The 18,955-nt window shown below is 55.6% G+C and overlaps 10 protein-coding genes across 19 annotated transcripts; 6 read left to right on the top strand and 4 right to left on the bottom strand.

Annotated features, from left to right (window-relative positions):
- Positions 1-361: 361 nt before the first annotated feature.
- On the top strand, positions 362-1,009 carry KVP18_000037 (uncharacterized protein; the record flags this gene model as incomplete). Its single annotated transcript, XM_067954156.1, has 1 exon — positions 362-1,009. One exon carries the CDS (start codon positions 362-364, stop codon positions 1,007-1,009), a length of 648 nt encoding a protein of 215 aa, XP_067808786.1.
- Positions 1,010-1,456: 447 nt separating this feature from the next.
- On the top strand, positions 1,457-2,047 carry KVP18_000035 (uncharacterized protein; the record flags this gene model as incomplete). Its single annotated transcript, XM_067953953.1, has 1 exon — positions 1,457-2,047. The coding sequence occupies one exon, from the start codon at positions 1,457-1,459 to the stop codon at positions 2,045-2,047; it is 591 nt and encodes a 196-aa protein (XP_067808781.1).
- A 51-nt stretch (positions 2,048-2,098) lies between these two features.
- On the top strand, positions 2,099-5,202 carry KVP18_000031 (uncharacterized protein; the record flags this gene model as incomplete). 3 transcript variants are annotated; one of them, XM_067953439.1, is made up of 2 exons in its annotated part: positions 2,099-3,434; positions 3,461-5,202. In XM_067953439.1, the coding sequence occupies 2 exons, from the start codon at positions 2,099-2,101 to the stop codon at positions 5,200-5,202; spliced, it is 3,078 nt and encodes a 1,025-aa protein (XP_067808774.1). The 3 variants fall into 3 exon arrangements, with proteins under 3 accessions (XP_067808774.1, XP_067808775.1, XP_067808773.1); XM_067953440.1 differs by having other exon boundaries at positions 2,099-3,481; XM_067953438.1 differs by lacking the exon at positions 2,099-3,434 and having other exon boundaries at positions 3,487-5,202.
- Positions 5,203-5,254: 52 nt separating this feature from the next.
- On the top strand, positions 5,255-6,484 carry KVP18_000032 (uncharacterized protein; the record flags this gene model as incomplete). The annotated part of the gene is made up of 1 exon (XM_067953590.1): positions 5,255-6,484. One exon carries the CDS (start codon positions 5,255-5,257, stop codon positions 6,482-6,484), a length of 1,230 nt encoding a protein of 409 aa, XP_067808776.1.
- A 27-nt stretch (positions 6,485-6,511) lies between these two features.
- On the bottom strand, positions 6,512-10,433 carry KVP18_000036 (uncharacterized protein; the record flags this gene model as incomplete). Of its 4 annotated transcripts, XM_067954084.1 has the most annotated exons (4): positions 6,512-7,462; positions 7,491-7,635; positions 7,662-9,803; positions 9,832-10,433. In XM_067954084.1, the coding sequence occupies 4 exons, from the start codon at positions 10,431-10,433 to the stop codon at positions 6,512-6,514; spliced, it is 3,840 nt and encodes a 1,279-aa protein (XP_067808783.1). The 4 variants fall into 4 exon arrangements, with proteins under 4 accessions (XP_067808783.1, XP_067808784.1, XP_067808782.1 ...); XM_067954085.1 differs by lacking the exons at positions 7,491-7,635; positions 7,662-9,803; positions 9,832-10,433 and having other exon boundaries at positions 6,512-7,216; XM_067954083.1 differs by lacking the exons at positions 6,512-7,462; positions 7,491-7,635; positions 9,832-10,433 and having other exon boundaries at positions 7,658-9,787.
- Positions 10,434-10,509: 76 nt separating this feature from the next.
- On the bottom strand, positions 10,510-12,063 carry KVP18_000030 (uncharacterized protein; the record flags this gene model as incomplete). The annotated part of the gene is made up of 1 exon (XM_067953371.1): positions 10,510-12,063. One exon carries the CDS (start codon positions 12,061-12,063, stop codon positions 10,510-10,512), a length of 1,554 nt encoding a protein of 517 aa, XP_067808772.1.
- A 30-nt stretch (positions 12,064-12,093) lies between these two features.
- KVP18_000038 (uncharacterized protein) lies at positions 12,094-12,360 on the top strand (the record flags this gene model as incomplete). The annotated part of the gene is made up of 1 exon (XM_067954286.1): positions 12,094-12,360. One exon carries the CDS (start codon positions 12,094-12,096, stop codon positions 12,358-12,360), a length of 267 nt encoding a protein of 88 aa, XP_067808787.1.
- A 10-nt stretch (positions 12,361-12,370) lies between these two features.
- Positions 12,371-13,409, bottom strand: KVP18_000039 (uncharacterized protein; the record flags this gene model as incomplete). 3 transcript variants are annotated; one of them, XM_067954353.1, is made up of 2 exons in its annotated part: positions 12,371-12,902; positions 12,931-13,409. In XM_067954353.1, the coding sequence occupies 2 exons, from the start codon at positions 13,407-13,409 to the stop codon at positions 12,371-12,373; spliced, it is 1,011 nt and encodes a 336-aa protein (XP_067808790.1). The 3 variants fall into 3 exon arrangements, with proteins under 3 accessions (XP_067808790.1, XP_067808788.1, XP_067808789.1); XM_067954351.1 differs by lacking the exon at positions 12,931-13,409 and having other exon boundaries at positions 12,371-12,856; XM_067954352.1 differs by lacking the exon at positions 12,371-12,902 and having other exon boundaries at positions 12,927-13,409.
- Positions 13,410-14,596: 1,187 nt separating this feature from the next.
- On the top strand, positions 14,597-15,774 carry KVP18_000034 (uncharacterized protein; the record flags this gene model as incomplete). Of its 2 annotated transcripts, XM_067953873.1 has the most annotated exons (3): positions 14,597-14,986; positions 15,015-15,512; positions 15,541-15,774. In XM_067953873.1, the coding sequence occupies 3 exons, from the start codon at positions 14,597-14,599 to the stop codon at positions 15,772-15,774; spliced, it is 1,122 nt and encodes a 373-aa protein (XP_067808780.1). The 2 variants fall into 2 exon arrangements, with proteins under 2 accessions (XP_067808780.1, XP_067808779.1); XM_067953872.1 differs by having other exon boundaries at positions 15,015-15,581.
- Positions 15,775-15,792: 18 nt separating this feature from the next.
- KVP18_000033 (uncharacterized protein) lies at positions 15,793-18,598 on the bottom strand (the record flags this gene model as incomplete). Of its 2 annotated transcripts, XM_067953757.1 has the most annotated exons (3): positions 15,793-17,911; positions 17,939-18,555; positions 18,596-18,598. In XM_067953757.1, 3 exons carry the CDS (start codon positions 18,596-18,598, stop codon positions 15,793-15,795), a joined length of 2,739 nt encoding a protein of 912 aa, XP_067808777.1. The 2 variants fall into 2 exon arrangements, with proteins under 2 accessions (XP_067808777.1, XP_067808778.1); XM_067953758.1 differs by lacking the exon at positions 18,596-18,598 and having other exon boundaries at positions 17,939-18,459.
- Between the last annotated feature and the right edge of the window lie 357 nt (positions 18,599-18,955).

The raw sequence follows: 18,955 nt of genomic DNA, 5'->3' as shown, positions 1-18,955 counted from the left end.
GCCATTGACATGGCCATTGACATGAGCTTAATTGTGTCTGAACTGAGTTCGCACATTCGTATCTAATCCCTGTGATGATCTCAGTGGGGCAGGCAGAGGCATTTTAAACTCCTGCGTAACGGATCCAACTCTAGCGCGAAATACCAGCTTCCGCAGGTACCGCGATTGCCGTCTTCTATGCGAGAGTGCACAGATCCGTTTCCAACGTCCTTCGGTGCCACACAAGACTCCGGTGTGACCAGCAAGCCTTGGAACACTCAGCGGCCACAATGCTTCTGCGTAAGCGAGTAAGGAACTTGGCTGCGTGAATCTGCAGAGAGAGATATGAGATCGACAGAATTGGGTCATTAACCAAGGCTTGATGCCGCTGAAGTTCTCCCTTAAGAAGACTACAGCCGCTGCGCCCAGCAAGCCGCTGGACGAGTTCGATTCCGACACAACTGGTGGCCTTAGGGGCATAGAGAGAGCAGCCGGAGCAATGGACAAACAGATCCAAGCCCGTGCTCTCGTAGAAGATCCCCACGTGTTCGAATACGACGCGATTTACGAAGAGATTAGTGCCGTACCCAAAGACCGACGCCAGCAGGAGATGCGGAGGCTAGGACAGGTGTTTGGCGCCAGCGGCGTCGTCTCCTACGGACGCTTCAGCAAGGAAGAGGAATCCGATGAGGACGAGAGGGACGAAAGCAGATACATAGATAGCATGATGATGCAAGCCAAGCGACGGGAGTTGGAGAGTGAAATAGTGGTGGCGAAACAACTCCGACGCGAAATCGAAGAAGCGGGGGAGGAGCCCGAGGCGTTCATCACCTCAGGTTATAAAGAGAAGCTAGAGAAGCGAAAGGAGCTGGAGGAGGAGCTGGAGAAGGAGGCCCTGAACGATCTGCTGCCCAGAGATCTCAGTGGTCTTCACCGAACACTGTTGGAAACTGGCAAAGCCAGCAGAAGTTGCCATAAACGCTTTGCGACTGAAGACAACACGAGCCTGAAACGCCAGAAGGATCACTGACCGCAGCAGAGAATTTTCCTTAGTAAGCTTCGTCGAGGGCGTCGATACACCACGAGATCGTAATCGTTGTTCCCGACGTGGTACTTCTTCCAGGTGTGTGCCTGATACGGGTTCCCAGCTTCTGCCTGCCACTCGGGCTTGGTGACCTCTGCTCTGAACACACCACACTCCTTGGCGAGGTGCTCCCCACCGGCGTTGGCGCAGTCAAGGGACTGCCGCAGCAAGCATCTAGTGGCGTCTTCGAGAACGTCCGATGGTTTTAGTTGCTGAATGTACTCAGAGTAGCTTCCTGTGGCCATTATTGTGCAGAATACGAAACGTGTGCTTACGATTCGCTCATAACTTCCAACACAGTCCTTGATGACGCAAAGTGTAGGCAGGCAACAACACAACCATGAAAAAGTATGTTCTGAAGGAGCTTCACAGGTTGAAATTGAGCAATAGCCTATGTTACCGAGTGACGTGCTTGTCATCGTTGACGTACAAAGGGATTTCTGCCCTGGGGGCTCAATGCCAGTTCCATATGGCAACTCAATCATACCGCGGGTCAACGAGCTGGCAACGTTGGCGCCTACGGTGGTGGCTTCACGAGACTTCCATCCCTCAGGCCACATAAGCTTTTCATCCCGACACCACAAGCCGCCTTTTACTGTTACGAATGAAGGCACCGTTCTGTGGCCTGACCACTGCGTTCAGGGTACGAACGGATGCAAATACCACCCCGACCTGGTCCTGCCCGAGAAAACTGTTCACGTACGCAAAGGCTACGATGTTGAAGAGGACAGCTACTCAGCGTTTGGCACCGAGAAGAACCCGTCAGGGTTGCTGGACGTCCTGCAACCCGACAGCAGGCTGCTGGTCTGCGGCCTCGCCTTCGACATCTGCGTAATGAACACGGCGCTGGACGCGAAGGACCGAGGGTTCGAGACGGTAGTGCTGATTGACGCCAGCAGGCCAGTAACTGTGGCTGGAGGGCGCACCGCGGCCGACAAGCTGCAAAAGGCTGGTGTTCGTCAGGTGTGTTTTTGCGACCTGTGACTCCAATGTGCAGTACACGCCACTGTGTTTAGTCAAAAGTCGTAATTTTGGATGGTGCGACTCACTCTGACTCGAGCTATATTTAACAATCTTAGCGGTGCGGCAGAGCTAGAGGCCGTCGTGGACGGCAAAAACTTTGTCGTGGGTCCTTTTCACGGCCCCCAAGCTGACTTCGACATCCTCATGCCTGAGATGACCCAAACTCCTATGATTCTTCGCGTTTTCTCCACAGGCTGTGAAGGGAGAGTATGCATGGGGCATACCACGGTGCATCTCGACAGGATTCAGCACGAGTTTGAGGAGCTGCGGGTGCATCTACTATCCGTCGTGGACTACGAAATCATGGGTGTCGTTGTCTTCGCCGTGCAGCACGCACCGATTCCAACGCCATCGCCAACTCCAACGCCGATTCCAGCTCCAGCCCCCGTGACCGTTCAGCCCCGCGGAGTGAGTGACGGCCACATCCGAGGTATGCAGGAGACGGAGAGGGACGCGCCCTTGAAGGAGAGGGACTATCAGCTCTGCATTCCTGTCACGCTTCGAAATGAAGACTCGCCGCATAAATCTCTGGCAAAGTCCAGCCCTGACAGGAGGCCTCGATTTGTAGACCACGGCCACCCGCGCTACCCTGATGACCGCAGCGTTATACCCTCATATCTCGACTGTCATCCCAGGCGAGGCGCTGTGCGATACCCGCCGCGACACTCGGAACTTTTGTATCCTCCCCGACACTCGGAAATTTTCTATCCTCCCATGTCGGACGTGAGACCCCGTCGCGTTGTGTACTACGAGGACTACAAGCCTGCCGGAAACCCCACCTTCGACCCACCACGTCCAACTCGAGTCGAACGTGTAGCCCAGTCCCCACCTCGCGTCCGTCGGCGTGACCCTCGACAGTCAGACGCGTTCGACGCCGCCGCGCGAGACGCTCCTGGCGATGACGGCTACAGTCAGGATGCGCCGATGTACAGCGATAGCGAAGATTTACCTCTACAACGGCGACCTGCTCGCGATCTTGGCGAGAAAGAGCGGCAGGCGGTGAAGGAGGCGGCCAGAAAGGTCAAGAAACCGGAGCCCATTCAGATCGACATCCGAGTAGGGAAGTGTGGTCACACGGTGTCCCCGAAGACTGCTCCACCACGCCACCACGCGATGCGGCCTCAGCAGCATTCCTGTCCCCACCACCCCGCCCCTCACACGGGCGAACCGACTGCTTATCAATGCTCCCACGGACCCCATAAACCCCGGAACCGACGCCGCCGTCGAGTACACACCACCACGTACGAGATGCCTGTGTGCGTCTGCTCCCAAGACGAGAGGTTGAGATGCCCAGCCTCAAGCAACACCCCGTGTCCCCAAAGGCGCCCAGCGGAGCCTTGTCCTCAATGTCCGTTGGTGCCCGTCAGTTGTCAGCACTGCTCGTTTCGCGACTAGTGCACATGCTCCCTGCTTTCGTGCTGTGCATATGTTTGAACCTCGTTCTGGGCTACCAGGCTGCTAATTCGCGTCCCAGAGTGGCACCGCAGTTTCGAGCGGTTCTCGCTCGGATGCGCGACGCGCAAGATCAGTTCCGAGGTGGATCCGCCCTCTCATTCGCTGAGTGCGTGCACTTCGACCGCGTAGACCCACTCGAGCTCAGCAACAGGTACAGCTGCCCTGTCACCTTCGCTCCAGACCTGATAGTCTTACCTCGACTACAAGGACTCTATTTGCTGGCGCTGACGCTGCACGAGCTCTCCAATGGGCTGGAAGTGGGCGCGGAACACATAGCTCTTGCGAACAGTCTAATGGGGACCACACGGTTCAAGAGTCGTCGCATCGTAGGGATGCCAGATCTATTGGAGCTGTGCCCTCCTGATGGGAGCACGCTATTCATGGAGCTCCGAGAGGCGAAGCCGCTGGCCGGAGCTATTGAACTTGCCGACGCGGAGGCGCTCTTCTGCGCTGACCACCTGGAGGATTTTCACATGCACCTCGAGGACTCCGGTTGCCTCCCCGTTGGGAATCAGCACTACGTTCAAAAGGTGATGTCTCTTGCTGTGGAGGAGTGCCTAAAGGATGCATTAGTCGGCCTTCCACGCAGCGAGCGGAGAAATCCAAAGGCACCTCATGCTCCAATCGTCCTGGATCTCAGCCCGTCAGACGGCCAACATGACCACTCCCATGACCCCCACCACCACCACCCCGACGTCCATGACCACGACGTCTCAGTCCATGTTATCATGGCGTCTGTTGTCATGTTGATCTCGGCCGTGATAGGGGCAATCATTAATGTCCCTCCCGGAGGAAAGACTGCACTTTGTCTGGGAGCCTTCAGTGGAGGAACCCTTCTTGGTTTCGGCCTGTTGCACCTTCTGCCAGAAGCAGAGATACAGTACGAACGGCTGGGGTTTGCTCTAACGCTAGACATAGGAGGTCACGCGGTTAAGATGAATCTGGTGCACTTATCTGTTGCGTTCGGGTTCCTCTACTTCTTTTTTTTGGACAACATGGGTCATTCTCATCATGAGCATGGGCATGGACATGAGAATGGACATGAGAATGGACATGAGAATGGACATGAGAATGGACATGAGCATGGACATGAGCATGGGAATGAGCATGGAAATGAGCATGAGCACAACCTGAAGCACTATGATTCCGTCGGGGATTTGGAGGAACTGTCGAGCCTCTGCGCCAACAAAGACTCGCAAGTGTCAGCGAGCGCGACGCTAAAGGACGTTTCCGCCTTTGTGGGCTTTGCCTTCCATGCCCTATTCGAAGGTGTGGTGGTGGGAGGCGCCACCGACGTCTTGGCCGTCTGGGCCTCTGCCCTTGCCATTGCCGCCCATAAATGGACTGAAACGTTAGCGACCGTCCGCGCGCTGAAGAGTTCCGGCGCTGTGCGCTTGATGCTCGTGGCGGGCCTGTGTTTGGCCTCCCCAATGGGCGCGTTACTTGGCCTGTTTATTGCAACCCAAGGATCCACCATGCTCGCCCTCGTGAACGCCTTCTCGGCGGGGTTCGTGATCTTTATGGCTGGCGAAGTTCTCGGATGCACGTTTTCGGACGTAGAAACAGTCCTGCAGCTCGCGATGGGAGCTGCATGTACAGTGGCAGGACTCCTCGGCATGGCAGCCCTAATGATACTGCATTTGGCACATCATCAACATTGACGAAAAACACTAACGCATGGGAACCCCAGCGTTTCGATCGCACACAGCACTCATGAATCCCTCAGAAGACCTCGCGCAGCCTCCAAGTCTGCCCGAGTCCGTGGAAGAGGCGGGAGAAGGCGAAGAGGTCTCGGACGAGTCACGGAGGCTACCTCTGTGGAAGTATTACAGCTACGACACATCAGAGGAGTCTATGGTCAACCTCCCTCCAGATCTGCCCACGGAGGAGCCAGCGGCCACCGCCGCTGTCGTCAAGGTTTTCTGGGCGTTCTCTTTCACCGCCATCACAGTTCTTCAGCTGCAGTATTTTTATTCACAAGTCAAGCCTATTTTCCCGTTGCCAGCAGCGTTCCTGTTCGCACAGTTCGTATTTGTGTCGCTGCTGTACTTCCCGTTGGCGTTTATAGGCCGCTGGGCCGGTTTTAAGGCCGCCCAGGCTACAATACCAGTCTTTCGGCCCAGCTTCAAGATCCTATACAAAGTCTTTCCGGCCTCCTTCTTCTTCGTTCTAGCCCTGTTGGGTACTCTGTGGCTCGTCAACGCGTTTGGACCCGCTACGGCTGAGGTCTCCAAAGGCATGGCGGTGCCGATTGCTGCCCTTCTGCAGTATGCGCTCCTCGGCCGGACTCTGCCGAGGATGTCATCAGTAGGTATCCTGATCATCGCCCTGGCTCTCCTTGCCATCTCCCACCAGATGAGCGCGGTTTACTTCGTTGCGGGGGCCGTGTGCTCTTCATTTTCTGCAATGAGGTCGGTCACGGCTGCGAGGCAGATGCGCCACGTGTCAGGCTCCGGAGGGACCATGACCTTCTACAACACCCTTAATTCGCTGGTCATCCTGCTGCCAATCATTATCCTGTTCGAGAAGCCAACTTTTCCAGACGTATTCACTATCATGCTCGACCCAGCGTACTATCATCACTGGCTCATTTCCGGCTGTATCGCCCTGTTCAACAACATCTCGTCCTTCTCCCTTGTGGCCTGCGTCACACCCACCACATACATCGTCATTGGACAGGCCAAGCATCTTGTTGTGGCGGTAGTCGACATTCTCCTTCATCCAGGCGTATACCCCAGGGCAGTGGTGGTGTCTAACGTCCTGAAGTTCGTCGGCGGCCTGGTTTATGGACTAGGTAAGCAACGAGCACGGCCTAAAGGTGCCACGCTAACGCCGGAGGAGGCCTACCGACGGTTGAATCTTGGCGCCAAGCTTTACGACCATCCTGCAGCAAAGGAGGACAAAGACACCGAGAGGAGTTTCTTGCTGCTTGGCGAAGTGTAGTGCTGTTGACTTCAGAAACGTAGCAATTCAAAGTTGTCGAAAGGGCCGTTCATGTACCACGCTGTGACCTTTCTGATTCTTCTCCACCTTAACGAACGAGTCCGCCAGTTGAAACCGCGCGAGGTTAGAAACGAATTGCTCGTCATGCGTGATCAGCAGCAGCTGGAAGTTGGCATACTGGCCACGGACCTCAATCAAATCCGCTAGAGCCCTCGACAGACCGAGGATGTTCTCGTGGTCCAGGTTCGTAGTGGGCTCGTCCAGCGCCAGAATTCCGCAGTGTGCTCCGAAACAGTCGGCGAGTGTCAATCGAACTACGATGCAGACGAGGACTTTTTGTCCCGCAGAACATCTCCCGCGCATGTCTAGCTCCACCCCAGCGACGCACATGACTAGTCGGTAGTTGTAGGAGCGCGAGCCAGCGAGTGTAGAGCTGGACTCTGTGTCTGATCGGATGGCAACGTACTCGATGTCGCGGCCACGGTACATTACTTGCCAGTATTCCTTCAAAGCTTTGTTGATCTCGCGCATCTTGTTGGCATGGTAGGCCATGAGGGCCTTGTCAAGGGCCTTGTGATAGCGACCGAGGTCGTTCACTGTCAGTTTGAACAGTTCGGAATCGAGTAAGGCTTCGGAATGTCTAGTTTCGATGTTGCTGAACTTTGAGCTCTGCCGTTCCTTCACCAGTTGATTCCTGAAGTCATCCTTGGCTTTCAACTGCCCGTCAGCCATGTTGATCTGTTCACGGAACGAGCTGGCCTCCTGGGTGAGGCGATCGACTTCCCGACGGAGAGCGCAAGGATCCTGATTGTGGCACCTGTCAAGTGTGGCCTTCACCTCCGTCTCCAGCGCCTTAACCTCCCCTTCGACCTCCCTCACGCGAAGGTTGTGTGTAATGCTGGAAAGGAGGTCTCGGTTGTCAGCATTCGTCTCTCTCAGCTGCTTCAACGTCGCTCGTGCAACTTCCAAGTCAGCCGACTATATCGCTTCCCCGAAAAAAACCTACGGTGGTGTCATACGCGTCGGCATGACCACAGTCTGTGTCTACATGCCGCGCTTCACACTCGGATATGCGATCGTTGAGCTGCCGGATTTTCTCAATGGTGTTGTCCAGCAAGCTCGTCTTCTGCGCATGGATGGCTTCCACACGGCTGTGTCTGGTGCGCAGATCGCTCACTTAAAAGCCTCCTGACACTGCGCCACCGCAGTATCCGCCTCGCTGACGTCTCTTGACAGCTTAGCCTCTTGGGTCAAAACCTGGGCCAGCTCTCCGGTCTCATCCAGTGGTAGCCGTGCCAGAGCGGTCTCAGAGTCTTTGAGGGAGTCCTGCTCCTGCTCGAGTCGAGCCCGACGCATTCCAAGCGTGTGCTGCTGCTCTTCCAGGCTTCGGCGAGCACTAAGCGCGTCTTCAAACTCCGTACGCACCTGTTTTAGCGGTATAGCGTCTAGCCTGTCTTCGAGCTCCCCCACTAGGCTTCTCGCGGCGGTAGGTGAAGGGGCATCAATCAGTTGCGACTGGACCTGTAGTACGTCCCGGCACGTGGCCTCATACTGCTGCCAAGTGCGACCGAACGATTTTCCTTCTCCGAGGGCCGTGTCCACAGAGTTCACCTTACTTTGCAAGGCTTCCAGACGTGCGATACAATAGGGAAGCAGCTCCATTTGTCGTTTCCTCTTGAGCTCGGCTTCCTTCAGAGCTGTCCGCAATGTTGGAAGCGCTTTCTGCACATCGAACAGCTCTGCAACGACGGGACCGCACGCATCTAGACTTTGGATCTCGCTCCTGACAACCGCAAGCTCCGCCTCCATATCGTGTATCAGAGCGGGTAGACTGGTGATCCGACTCTCAAGGTGGCTCTTCATGGCCTCCACCTCGGCGTCCTTTCGGAATGGACGCGTGCAAAACGCACACTTATGCTTCTTGACGCTGTGAGCCATGAAGCTGCTGAACATCCGTTCAGCATTCTGGTTAACAAGAACGTTCCGAAGGCAACTTTCCTCGGTCTGCCGCTTTTCAGCAAGCAAAGACGCAAGAGACTCGGGGTTAGTCACCCCTTCTGGGGGTGTGAGTTCTGCCACCCGTTTTTGGTAGTCGGTCATGCGCTTCCTGACGTCGGCGATTTGCGAGTCGAGCGCCCCGACGGACTTGTTCGCCTGTTCCGCCTGGAGTGCCAGCGAGGATCGCTCGGCCTCCAGTTGACTACGTCGGGCGGCGACTAGATCAAAGTCCACGCGCTTCGGAGTCCAGTTCTCGTCCAGCGGCTCTCCCAGCGCAGTCTGAACGCGCTGGTAGGTCTCACGTAGTGTCTCTGCCAGCCTGGACTTGCTGTCCACCAGAACCTTCAACCCGTGGCGGACTGCGGCCACCCCCTCTGCTGCCCGAAGTCTGACGTTGGCTTCTCGGAGCTGTTCTTCGACTAGAGATCGTTCGTCACGAAGAGAGACGAGGCGTGATTGGAGTTCTTCCACTACTTTGTTGTCGGCCTGCGCTTCGCACTTCGTCTGTTGACCGATATCGATCAGCTCATGCTCGACCTGACGAAGTCGGGACACATTCATTTCCAACTGGCCACGTTTGCGGATCGAGGCGTCTCTGTCATTTTCCAGGCATCTACGGCGGACCTCAACCGTCTGTAGATCAGAGCGAACACGGCGACATTCGTCAGCTTTGGACTGCAAGGCAACACGAGCCCTTTCTTTCACTTGGCCCGACGAGAGCTCAAGCTTGCGTCTCATCGCCATCACCTGCTCCACAACATTGACATCCTTGACTACAGCTATTTCCAGCTTCAACAGGATCGCGTTCCTCTCTCTGAGGGCGTCATCTCGACGTTCCTTGTTGAGGATAGCCACGCGTCTTTCCTTTTCCGCCTCGCGGGCTTTGTAGGCCAATTCGTCCCTCTTAACCTCGAGCCCGACGATACGGCGAGTGCAGACGTCCTCCTTTCCGTGGCACTGCTCGACTTCGGCCTCCAGCTCCGCCTTGAGCTGCAGCAGCTCTTCGCCACCCTCCTGGAAATCCTCCTTCATGGCGGATACGAGGGTGGTATACTGGCTCTTTTTCTCATCAAGTAAGTGTGTCTTGAAGGAAAGTACAGACTCCACATCTCCTAACGCCTTCAGCGTTTCAGCGCTCGATGCCAGGTCACGTTCGAACAGTGCCAACTGCGTTTGCCAACTCTGTTTCTGTTGGCGAAGCTGTTCAGCCTCCGCGTGGATTTCACCGATCCTATGCTCGAGGTTCCGTGCTTGTCCCAGTACGCTCTCCGCAAGCTCGAGCTGGTGCAGAGCCTCCTTCGACATCTTTGAAAACTCTTTCCTGCGTTCCTATGGCCATTAGGCCTCACATGTGACTGTTAATCGTCTCCAGAGCCTTAGTGTATCGAGTAGAACCGAAAACTTCGTCGAATTTCTTCTTAAGCGTGGCTTGGTCTGAGAGAGGCCAATTGCTATCCTCTTGGTGAACGAAGATGACGTTTTCGATCAGCGCCTTGGACAGCCCCAGCAGGCTGGGTGCGTGCTTATCCATGTCGGAGCACTTGTACGAGGCGCTCGTCTTCACGTTGGTTTTGAGATCCAATGTGCTGCAAACGGAGTCCAGCGCCTTGAAAGTGGTCTTCACGTCGCCAGTCCGGCCTCGAGTGCTACTTACCATGAAATTGCGAGTGAGAGTGTACTGGCGATTCAGGGTAGCCAGCTGCAACCGTATCTGCGCCTTCACCTCTGGTTGGTCAGCGACTTTGGTGTCGTGAACAAAATTGTGTCCGCGGTTGGCAAAAGGTGGAAGCTCGCCGCACGAAGCCATCTTCAAGCACTCGACGATGGTAGTTTTCCCCGCTCCGTTATGACCCACGATCAGTGTCAACGGCTTCTGGAACGTCAGTACTTCGAGGTTCGCCGGTGAAAACGCTCGAATGCCCCGAATGCCGAGCTTAACTAGCGTCGCCATTATTGTACGCAATTGCTGGGACCTGTGCTTTTCGTGATTAGTTACGAGGTTTGAGCTGATGGCCAACTCTCACTGACTAAGACCTGCACGTTTCGATATTAGTGATAGACAATTGGCCTACACCGAAAGTCAGCACGGATAGTCCCTCAGACGTTGAGTAACTCCGTGTCAGCCAACGGTCGACCAAGCATGGACAACACAACTTCTGCCGCGGCTCATACATTCTACGCAGGTCCCAGAGGTAAACCTTACCGTCCACGTCACCAGTTACGAGGCTTTGTCCGCCCACAGCTGGTTTCACCACCGTTACAGACGCTTGGTGCTGCACCAACGTCAACACGGGTTCCAACGCCTGCCGAGTGTCGTACATGACCACACCCCCGCCCCATTCCCCGGCCGCGAGCAGCCACGGGTTGGAGTGCGTCTCTGTGTAGAGGTGGGGGCAGCGCAAGTAGTCATCTGGGAGGAGGTAGTCGCTGGGTAGTTTCTCATCTGAGGAATCCGTCGCTGAATCCGAGTCGGTGTCGAGTTCATTCGATTCCTCCGAGTTACTTGAGTCATCCTCGTCACCTTCCATCTGCGGAGGCAGAGCCTCGTCACCTTCCGCAGATGGAACTTCGTGTGGCGCGTGTGGCCTCCTTGCTAGCCAACTCAAGGCCGATACAGGCGATGGTCCCACCGACTTCGCCACCATCCAAAGGGTCTCCTCTCTGGGAGTCCACACGCCGAGCTCTCCCTCCTGCGTACCGCTCGCTACACGAAGTGGGAAGGACAAGGCCCGCTCCCCCCCGCATCCAACCAGGTCCACCGTCGAGATGGCGTCTCCATGGCCTTCGGCCCAGGACAACGACGCGGTGACCTCTTCACCTTGGGTTAGCTTTGCGTATCCAAAACTACGTTGGCCTAGTCGCCTCCACACGACCCACTCAGAGTCGTCCGAGAACTCCCATCCGTCGCAGGGGACGGAGTCCCGGATGCGCTGAGGGCAGACTGACATAGAGGAGGGCAGCTCTTCCACGCGTGGAAGCTGGACCACTGCCGCGCTGTTCCGCCGGACCGGCAACAGGAACTTGCCTGATGGCTGGTGGAAAGCTCCGAGGTCACCTCCCGTTCCTGGAGACTTCCTCCGCCGCAGCTTTTTCCTTCCGGACGTCCATGTGGGAGAGCCTTGGTAAGAGTCCCCGGAGGCCTCAAGATCGGAATCCTCGAACAGCCCCGAGTTCAGAATGAGCTCCGAGCTCTTTTCGTGTTGCAGGCATGCCGTCAACACCGACACACCCACTTTTTTGCCGTGGGTGCATGTTATCACTCTTGGGCGTCCCAACCCGTCCACCGACACGCAAGCAGCGGGAGCGGACGGAAAAGCCGCCTCCGCGCACACGCTACTGACCTCTCCCAGCCTCCAAAGACCCTGCGTCCGCTGACCTTCCTGGAGGTTCGCGTACCACGTCTTCTCAGGCCACACCGGCTGCAGTCGGAGCCGGTAGAAGAGCTGCTGCCAGAGCTGCTGAGTGCAGGCGGTACCCCTGAACGAGAACCGCGAGCTGTCCAGGCTGTAGAGTGTAAAGACGTCCTGGGGTGTCTCCAGGAAGGTGGCCACCCTCTGCGCTACCAGCGGATTCCCAAGCATGAGTCAGGGGTAATCGTCAATTCTCCAACCATGGGGAACGTCAATTCAGGAGTTCCGCCACAGCAGACACGAACGTGGGCCCTGTACGTTTGGCTGTTGGTGTTCCTTCCAATCGTACTCGTTGCCGCGTTCGTGCTTTGGTGCGTCTGGGAGAACAAGCGCAAAGATCGACATCGCTTAGAGTCTGATGAACGAAGACGGCTGGCAGACATGAAGATGTTGGTGGCTGAAGCGAACTACGCTTTGGAGGCAGCGAACGATGAAGAGGTCGTACCCTACGGAACCAACGACTATTGATATGTCTTGCTTAGTTTTCTTTGACATCATCAACTCCACCTGGCGTGATCGTGAACACGGCGTCGCCTTCAGGGAGACTTGGACTGTCATACACCTTGCAGATACGGCTGTCACCCTTGCCCTTGCGAAGGTACAGCCTCGTTTGGCTGGCGTGCGCCAGAATATGGCCTCCGACCGGAACCTTGTCATTGCCTCCGAAGGACGGCATGCCGTCTACCTTAGCCATCACCTGGTTCGTTAGCAGACACGCCACCCCGTAGGCGTCACAGAGTTTCTGCAAGGACCGGAGGAATCGGCAGAGATGCGTTTGTCTGGCGGCTAACTCGCCGCGGCCTGTGTAGTCGGATCGATAAAGATTCGTGACGCTGTCCACGATGCACAGCGCAAATGCAGAGCAACTCATGATCGCGCCAGCCTCGACCAAGAGCTCAGTCTGGTGGTCTGAATTGTAAGCCCGAGCATACGCAATGTTGTCCAGAACACAGGAGGAGTCCATCCCGAACCTCTTAGCGATGTCAACGATTCGCTCAGGTCTGAACGTGCTGAGTGACGGACCGAGCGGAGAGTCACCCTTCCGTGTCGATCCAAAGGCAGCGGGCCTCCCCGCCAGACTGCTCCACTGGAAGTTGGCATGTCACCGCAAGCGTGTGACAGAGCTGTGTCTTGCCCGTCCTGAACTCGCCGAACAGCTCAGTAATTTGCCCCGTCTCAATGCCGCCTCGTAGCAGCCGATCCAGTTGCACACTTCCAGTGGTGAATTTGATGAGATTAGCTCGAGACTCCAGCACCTCGTTGGCGGTGCAAAACCCGTCCCCAATCAGCTCTTTGGCTGCTTTCTTCAGACGCTCACACTTCTGGTCTGATATCCCTTTGATAGTTAGCAGCTTCTTTGCCGGCGCGTAGAAGATGTCCTCGACTGTGTGCAGCCCTGCTTCCGCCAGTAGATCTAACTCCTTCTTAGTGCTTCCGTGTGGAAGGAGGTGCTCCAGTGTGAGGAAGGTGCTGCGAGTTTCGTTCTCGTTCTCCTTTGATGCCGATACAGTCACCATTAATAATTAATTGACATGGCTTTGCCGTTCGACCCCTTCATTGGGGCAGTGTCACCGGTGACGCCCGTCGATGTCTCATCCTGTGGTCTGCGGCTGCAGGCCCTCGTTGGTGGCGGCGGCTACGGGGAGGTATTCGAGGCCTTGGACAGCAGAGGCTCAAAGTTCGCCGTTAAAGTCTTTCGGTCCGAGAAATGTAGAATCAGAGGAGTTTCTGCCCTGCCGTCGCACGGAGTTCGAGAGATCTGCGCGCTGATGGAACTGCGCCATCCCCACGTACTTCGCCTCTTCGCGGTTGTAGCTGCTCCGCAAAACAATCGCTTGTCATTGGGGAGGAATCATCGATCCCTATGGGTAGTCACAGAACTGTGCGCGACGGATCTGTCACGGGTGGGTTCTGATGGATCCATCGAGGGAGTATATCCAGAGCAATCGTCGAGATAACCAACGCACCACATTTGGGACGTCTCAATCGGGACCTTGCTCTCGATTGCGACCTTGTCCGCGATTGGGACTGGGTCTTGAACTCATCCAGCAGTTGAGCTTCCAGATTCTACTTGGCTTGAGGTACTGTCACGAGCGAGGAATCGTGCACCGAGACATTAAGCCTTCTAACGTGCTGTTAAATCATGATCCAGCGACGAGCATCCGCATTGCCGATTTTGGGACGGCTCGCCGTTTCCGACGGGGAGAGCCTCGAACGCCCGAGGTCTGCACCACGTGGTACCGTGCTCCCGGGCTGCTGCTAGGTGACCTACAGTACACACACAAGGCTGACATTTGGAGTGTGGGATGCATCGTTGGGGAGATGATCTGTGGGTACCCCTTATTTCCAGGAGAAAACGAAATTGATACGCTCTACCACATATTCCAAATGCTGGGGTTCCCAAATGGCGCAGAGCTTGTGTACTTCAGTAAGCTCCCTTTCTTCTCTGTGGGACCATGAATAATTTGCCACACAGACTGTACTTCCCCTATGGAACCGAGACCTGAAGTTGTACAACATCAAGCAATCCATGAAGACCACTGATTTACCTCCTTGCTGCGTTGATTTTTGGCTACAGCTTCTTTCCCTAAATCCGGACGACCGTCCAACAGCCGCAAAAGCCCTAGAACACCCATTCCTCCAGCCCGAGAGAGAGAAGTGGCTCACTCAGCTTTCTTAAGAATTTTCATTGCATTTATTCCTGATGAACTTTGTGGACGCATTCGACCCGCTGGTCCAGGCCACGCAGCCCATTGCGAGACGGTTTGGACTTCGACATCCTCCAGCGAAGGAAGAACTGCAACTTTTAAACCTTATCGGGCGTGGGGGTTACGGGGAGGTGTACGAAGCGCTACACGTAGTGTCCGGGAGGAAAATGGCGATCAAGACCTTCAAGAGTGACGGACCAGGTCGGCCAGGAATTCCAACAGACGGGATCCGAGAGATTTGCGTCCTGATGGAACTGCGCCATCCTAACATCTTAGGTCTGGTGGCCGTCCTGCAGGCACCGGAGAGGCCTTTTGTGGTGGGCGCTGAAGCTCAGAAGCCTGGACTGTGGCTCGTGGTCGAGCTGTGCAGCATGGATCTTACGCGGGTAAGATATTTGTGCGATGCCCACTCAGTTTATCCAGAATGAGCGTCGGCAGGCGCAACTGGCGTACTATGGGAGTCGCCACGAAGGTGCGGGTAAGCCCACAGCTCGATTCGGGCTTAGCGTGGATATTATACGGGCCTTTGTTTTTCAACTACTTCTTGCACTGAGGTATTGTCATTCCCGCAACATTATGCACCGGGACCTTAAGCCACAAAACATCCTGCTCAATAGATCTCGGAACATGGTGAAGCTGGCTGACTTCGGACTGGCTCGGAAAATGTCGAGACCTGAACCGCGTACAATTGAAGTTGTAACGCTATGGTACCGCGCTCCAGAAATACTTCTGGGCGACGCGAACTACACATACAAGGCTGATATGTGGAGCGTGGGCTGTATAGTAGGGGAGATGATCAGTGGCTTTCCATTATTTCCTGGGGATTCGGAAATCGACACCCTCTACAAAATATTTCAGATGCTTGGAACGCCTGCCGACTGCCCTGAGCTTACTAGGCTGCCATTCTATACCGTGGGATCCAGCGGGCGTCATAACTCAGACGGTATTTCCACTGTGGAAGCGGAGGATCAGCATGTATAACTTCCGGCAAAACTTGAAGACGACGGACCTGCCCCCATCGTGCGTCGACTTCCTTTTGAAGCTGCTGGCGTTGAATCCTACGGAACGCATCTCAGCAGACGAAGCACTGTTCGACGAATTTCTAAAACCAACCAGAGAGCGCTTTGTTGTGATGCTACGCGCAAACGAGAACCCCTTCGTTAATTTGAACTGATGCTACTGATTTTTTCAGTTACATAGGGGGGCCAGGGCTGAGGGGACTGACTGGACTCAACTCCGCTGTGCCTGTGTACGCAGTGGAGATTAGGACCTCTCCGTGGAGCGTCTGCTGTTGGTAGTTCTTGCGGGCGAGAAAGCGATCAACGCTGACTGCTGGAAGGCCGTACAGCGCCGAAGCCAGCTGCTCAAGCTCGGACTTCCGAACGGTGACATCTTGGAAGTGGTTAAGGTAGGCAGCAGCTGCGTCGTCCTCCGCATTAACCCGGATGCGGGACATCACGAACGCTGCTTTGCGTCGGAGAAGATCTGTGATGAGGGTCTCCAACACTTCTGTTGAGGAGTTCGCGATGGCCCGGTAACGCCCAAATCGCTTGCATAAGTTTGTGGCGACAGCGTGCTTTTGGCTTTGGATGAACGACTCCAGCATCGTCGAGATCGCAAAATCGAAATCCGTGGACGAAACCACTGGGGAGAGCCGCATTTTAGCGTTGGCACAGGCCATGCGAAGAATGGACTCGAGGTGTCGAACAGTCAGCGGCAGCCCGCCGGATCGCATAGCTGCTTGTCGGAGCTGTGTGTAGAAATCCACGACCTTCTCTTTGTCTATCTTATTGATTCGCGGATGGCATGTGTTTCGGGCGTAGACGACGTACTTTCTGAGAACCTCATGGGGAAGCGGTTCGTTGCTCTGCAGCCAACCCAAATCATCGAGGTTCGGCGCTTGGTTGGCCATGCGCTCCTCAGGATCCGCATAGGGGTGGGACTTGCAGTGAGTGTTGAGAATGTATTGCGCTAGGTACTCGTCATGGATCGGAGATGGGTTGTCTCGCATGACAGCAACGACGTCAAACCGGCTTAGAAGAGTGTCTCCCAAGTCTACGTTCTCAAGGAAAGTCATCTGCGAGTCGTACCTCCCGAACTTCGGATTGGCCGCTGCTACGACACTACATCGTGCCCGAAGTGTTGTACAGATGCCAGCCTTGGAGATGGAGATCGTCTGTTGGGCCATGGCCTCGTGCATGGACACGCGGTCTTTCTCAGTCATCTTGTCAAACTCGTCTATGAGGCATATGCCGTCGTCAGCTAGGACCAAGGCCCCCCCCTCGAGGCTCCACTCCCCCGAGACAGGGTCCTTCTTCATTGCAGCTGTCAAACCCGCTGCCGACGCGCCCTTCCCAGACGTTAGCACCGTTCGATCAAACGTTGCCTGACAGTACTTGAGGAACTGCGACTTCGCCAAACCCGGGTCGCCTACCAACAACACGTTGATGTCGCCTCGGATGTTGTGTTTGGCAGACTCTTGTGTCTCCTTTTCGCTGCCGACGTGTTGCCTCACTCCACCGAAGAGGGCCATGGCAATGCCAGTCTTGACGTGCCGATGGCCCCAAATCGAGGGTGCGATCGAGCGCACCAGACGATCCCGAATGTTTGGTTGTCTGGACAACTGCTTCAGAATTCGAATTTCCTTCTCTGTCATTTCAGCAACCTTCTTCTCGCTGTTCTTCTCGATGTTGTTCGCCAGAATGTGAGTCCCAAACACGGGAAATCCTACTCGAGCGTTCATCTGAAACTCCACCTTGGTGGCATAGGTGCCCATCACCACAATTTCCTCACCCGGCCGTACGGAGTCAACTAAGTCGCCCGAGACCACCACCTGCTTCTGTCTTGGTACCTGGCCAGCAGAGACGTGTCCAGGCAGCTCCTGCACTGTGAGGTGCTGATGCGACACGAAGGTCGACTTCGTTTTGTTGATGAAAAAAGGTCCTCTTGACTGACAATTGACGCAGCGGCGCTTAGGGATGTCTCTCTCGGTGATTTTCTTCTCAAAAGGACCGTTGCTGTCATACCCGCAGGCCGTACAGATCAGAACTGCAGCCTTCAGCCTCGGCTGGGCCACCGACCTCCGAACACAGACGCACTCCACTGCCACCAGCTGATTAACCACGTCGACTCGAAGCGAGTCCAGAGGTTCATAGAAGTTGTAGTTCTTAATCCGTATGGAGAAGTGCTGCTGTCGGAAGGCGCGTAGGTCAGGGAAGTGCTCCCGCACCAAAGATGTCAGTACCCGGTCGCAAATACTCAATGTGTCTGAAGGGTGGAAGGTGAGCCAGTCAGTTAACTTGAGGGAGAAGCTGTGTTTGCGCCAAAAACGCCCCTACTTGTTCATATCCGTCCACGAGACAGCGAGTGAAGTCTGCTCAGTTTCAGCCATGCTCTCCACGGCGTCCACGTATTTCTGACCCACATAGTTGTCTCCTTCTCTGTCGTGGAACCAGAGGAAGTAGGTGAAGGCATCGTTCAAGATGTCTCTGGTGCGGTCGGTCATAGATACGTTTGGATCCGGAAAAGGTATCTCCTCCTTGGCAGCCTCGCACCTTGCGGCGCCCCCAGCGGGGACGCGTACCCGAGACGCAAATAGCCTCGGTCGTCTTCGAACGGCTTCATCGTCCTCATCTTCGACCTCCTCCTCCTCTTCCTGTCGCTGGAGGATGCTCTGCAGGGCGTAGAACCGTGAATGTCTCTCAGCCATGCGAGATGTGCCTGCGTCACGTCTGGAGAGTTCCCTCTCCGCTCGTGCAACGGCCTGAGCGTCAACGTCGTAATCGGCGTCGTCTATGAGGTCTTCGTCGTACACGTCCAGGTCGGGTCGGTCATCGTAGTCTCTGGCAAAGGTGTCCATGAGATCTTCTCCCTCCGCCTCCTCCTCATGTTCTTCCTCAACCTCGTCCAAATAGGCAACCTCCTCTGCTTCTGACACGTCCGAATAGCGATCGCTCTGGAGTCGGTTATATGACTGTACGTTGCAAAGAACTCACCATCAGTCACGGATTTGATTAATTTGGCGCGATTTGCATGAGCTCTGTTCTCCTTCGCGTCGAGGCTAAGTCCTCAGAAATGCAGCATGCGCTGGACGACCTTGAAACGGCGCTGGTAGACGTCGAAGCTGTATCGGTCGTGGCCGTCAGCGGAGTTGTCAAGTCAAGGAAGAGCACCATGCTCAACGCCCTGCACGGATCTGCAGGGCGTGGCGCGCCCTTTGAACTCTGTCCCAATCCATGCGACCACGACCAAGCAGTCGCTCACCAACCAGGGGCCATGTTCGCTCCGACATTGTTGTCTAGAGCCGACGGATCCCACTGGCTTACTGTTGAAATTGACTTGGATCCGCGCGCGTA

Source organism: the organism of the source record quoted next, assembly GCF_019968955.1.
Source record: "MAG: Porospora cf. gigantea A chromosome Unknown PgA_NODE_412_length_18955_cov_345.263, whole genome shotgun sequence".
In the NCBI taxonomy this organism is placed as follows: Eukaryota; Apicomplexa; class Conoidasida; order Eugregarinorida; family Porosporidae; genus Porospora; species Porospora cf. gigantea A.
This window is presented reverse-complemented; position numbering and strand designations above follow the sequence as displayed.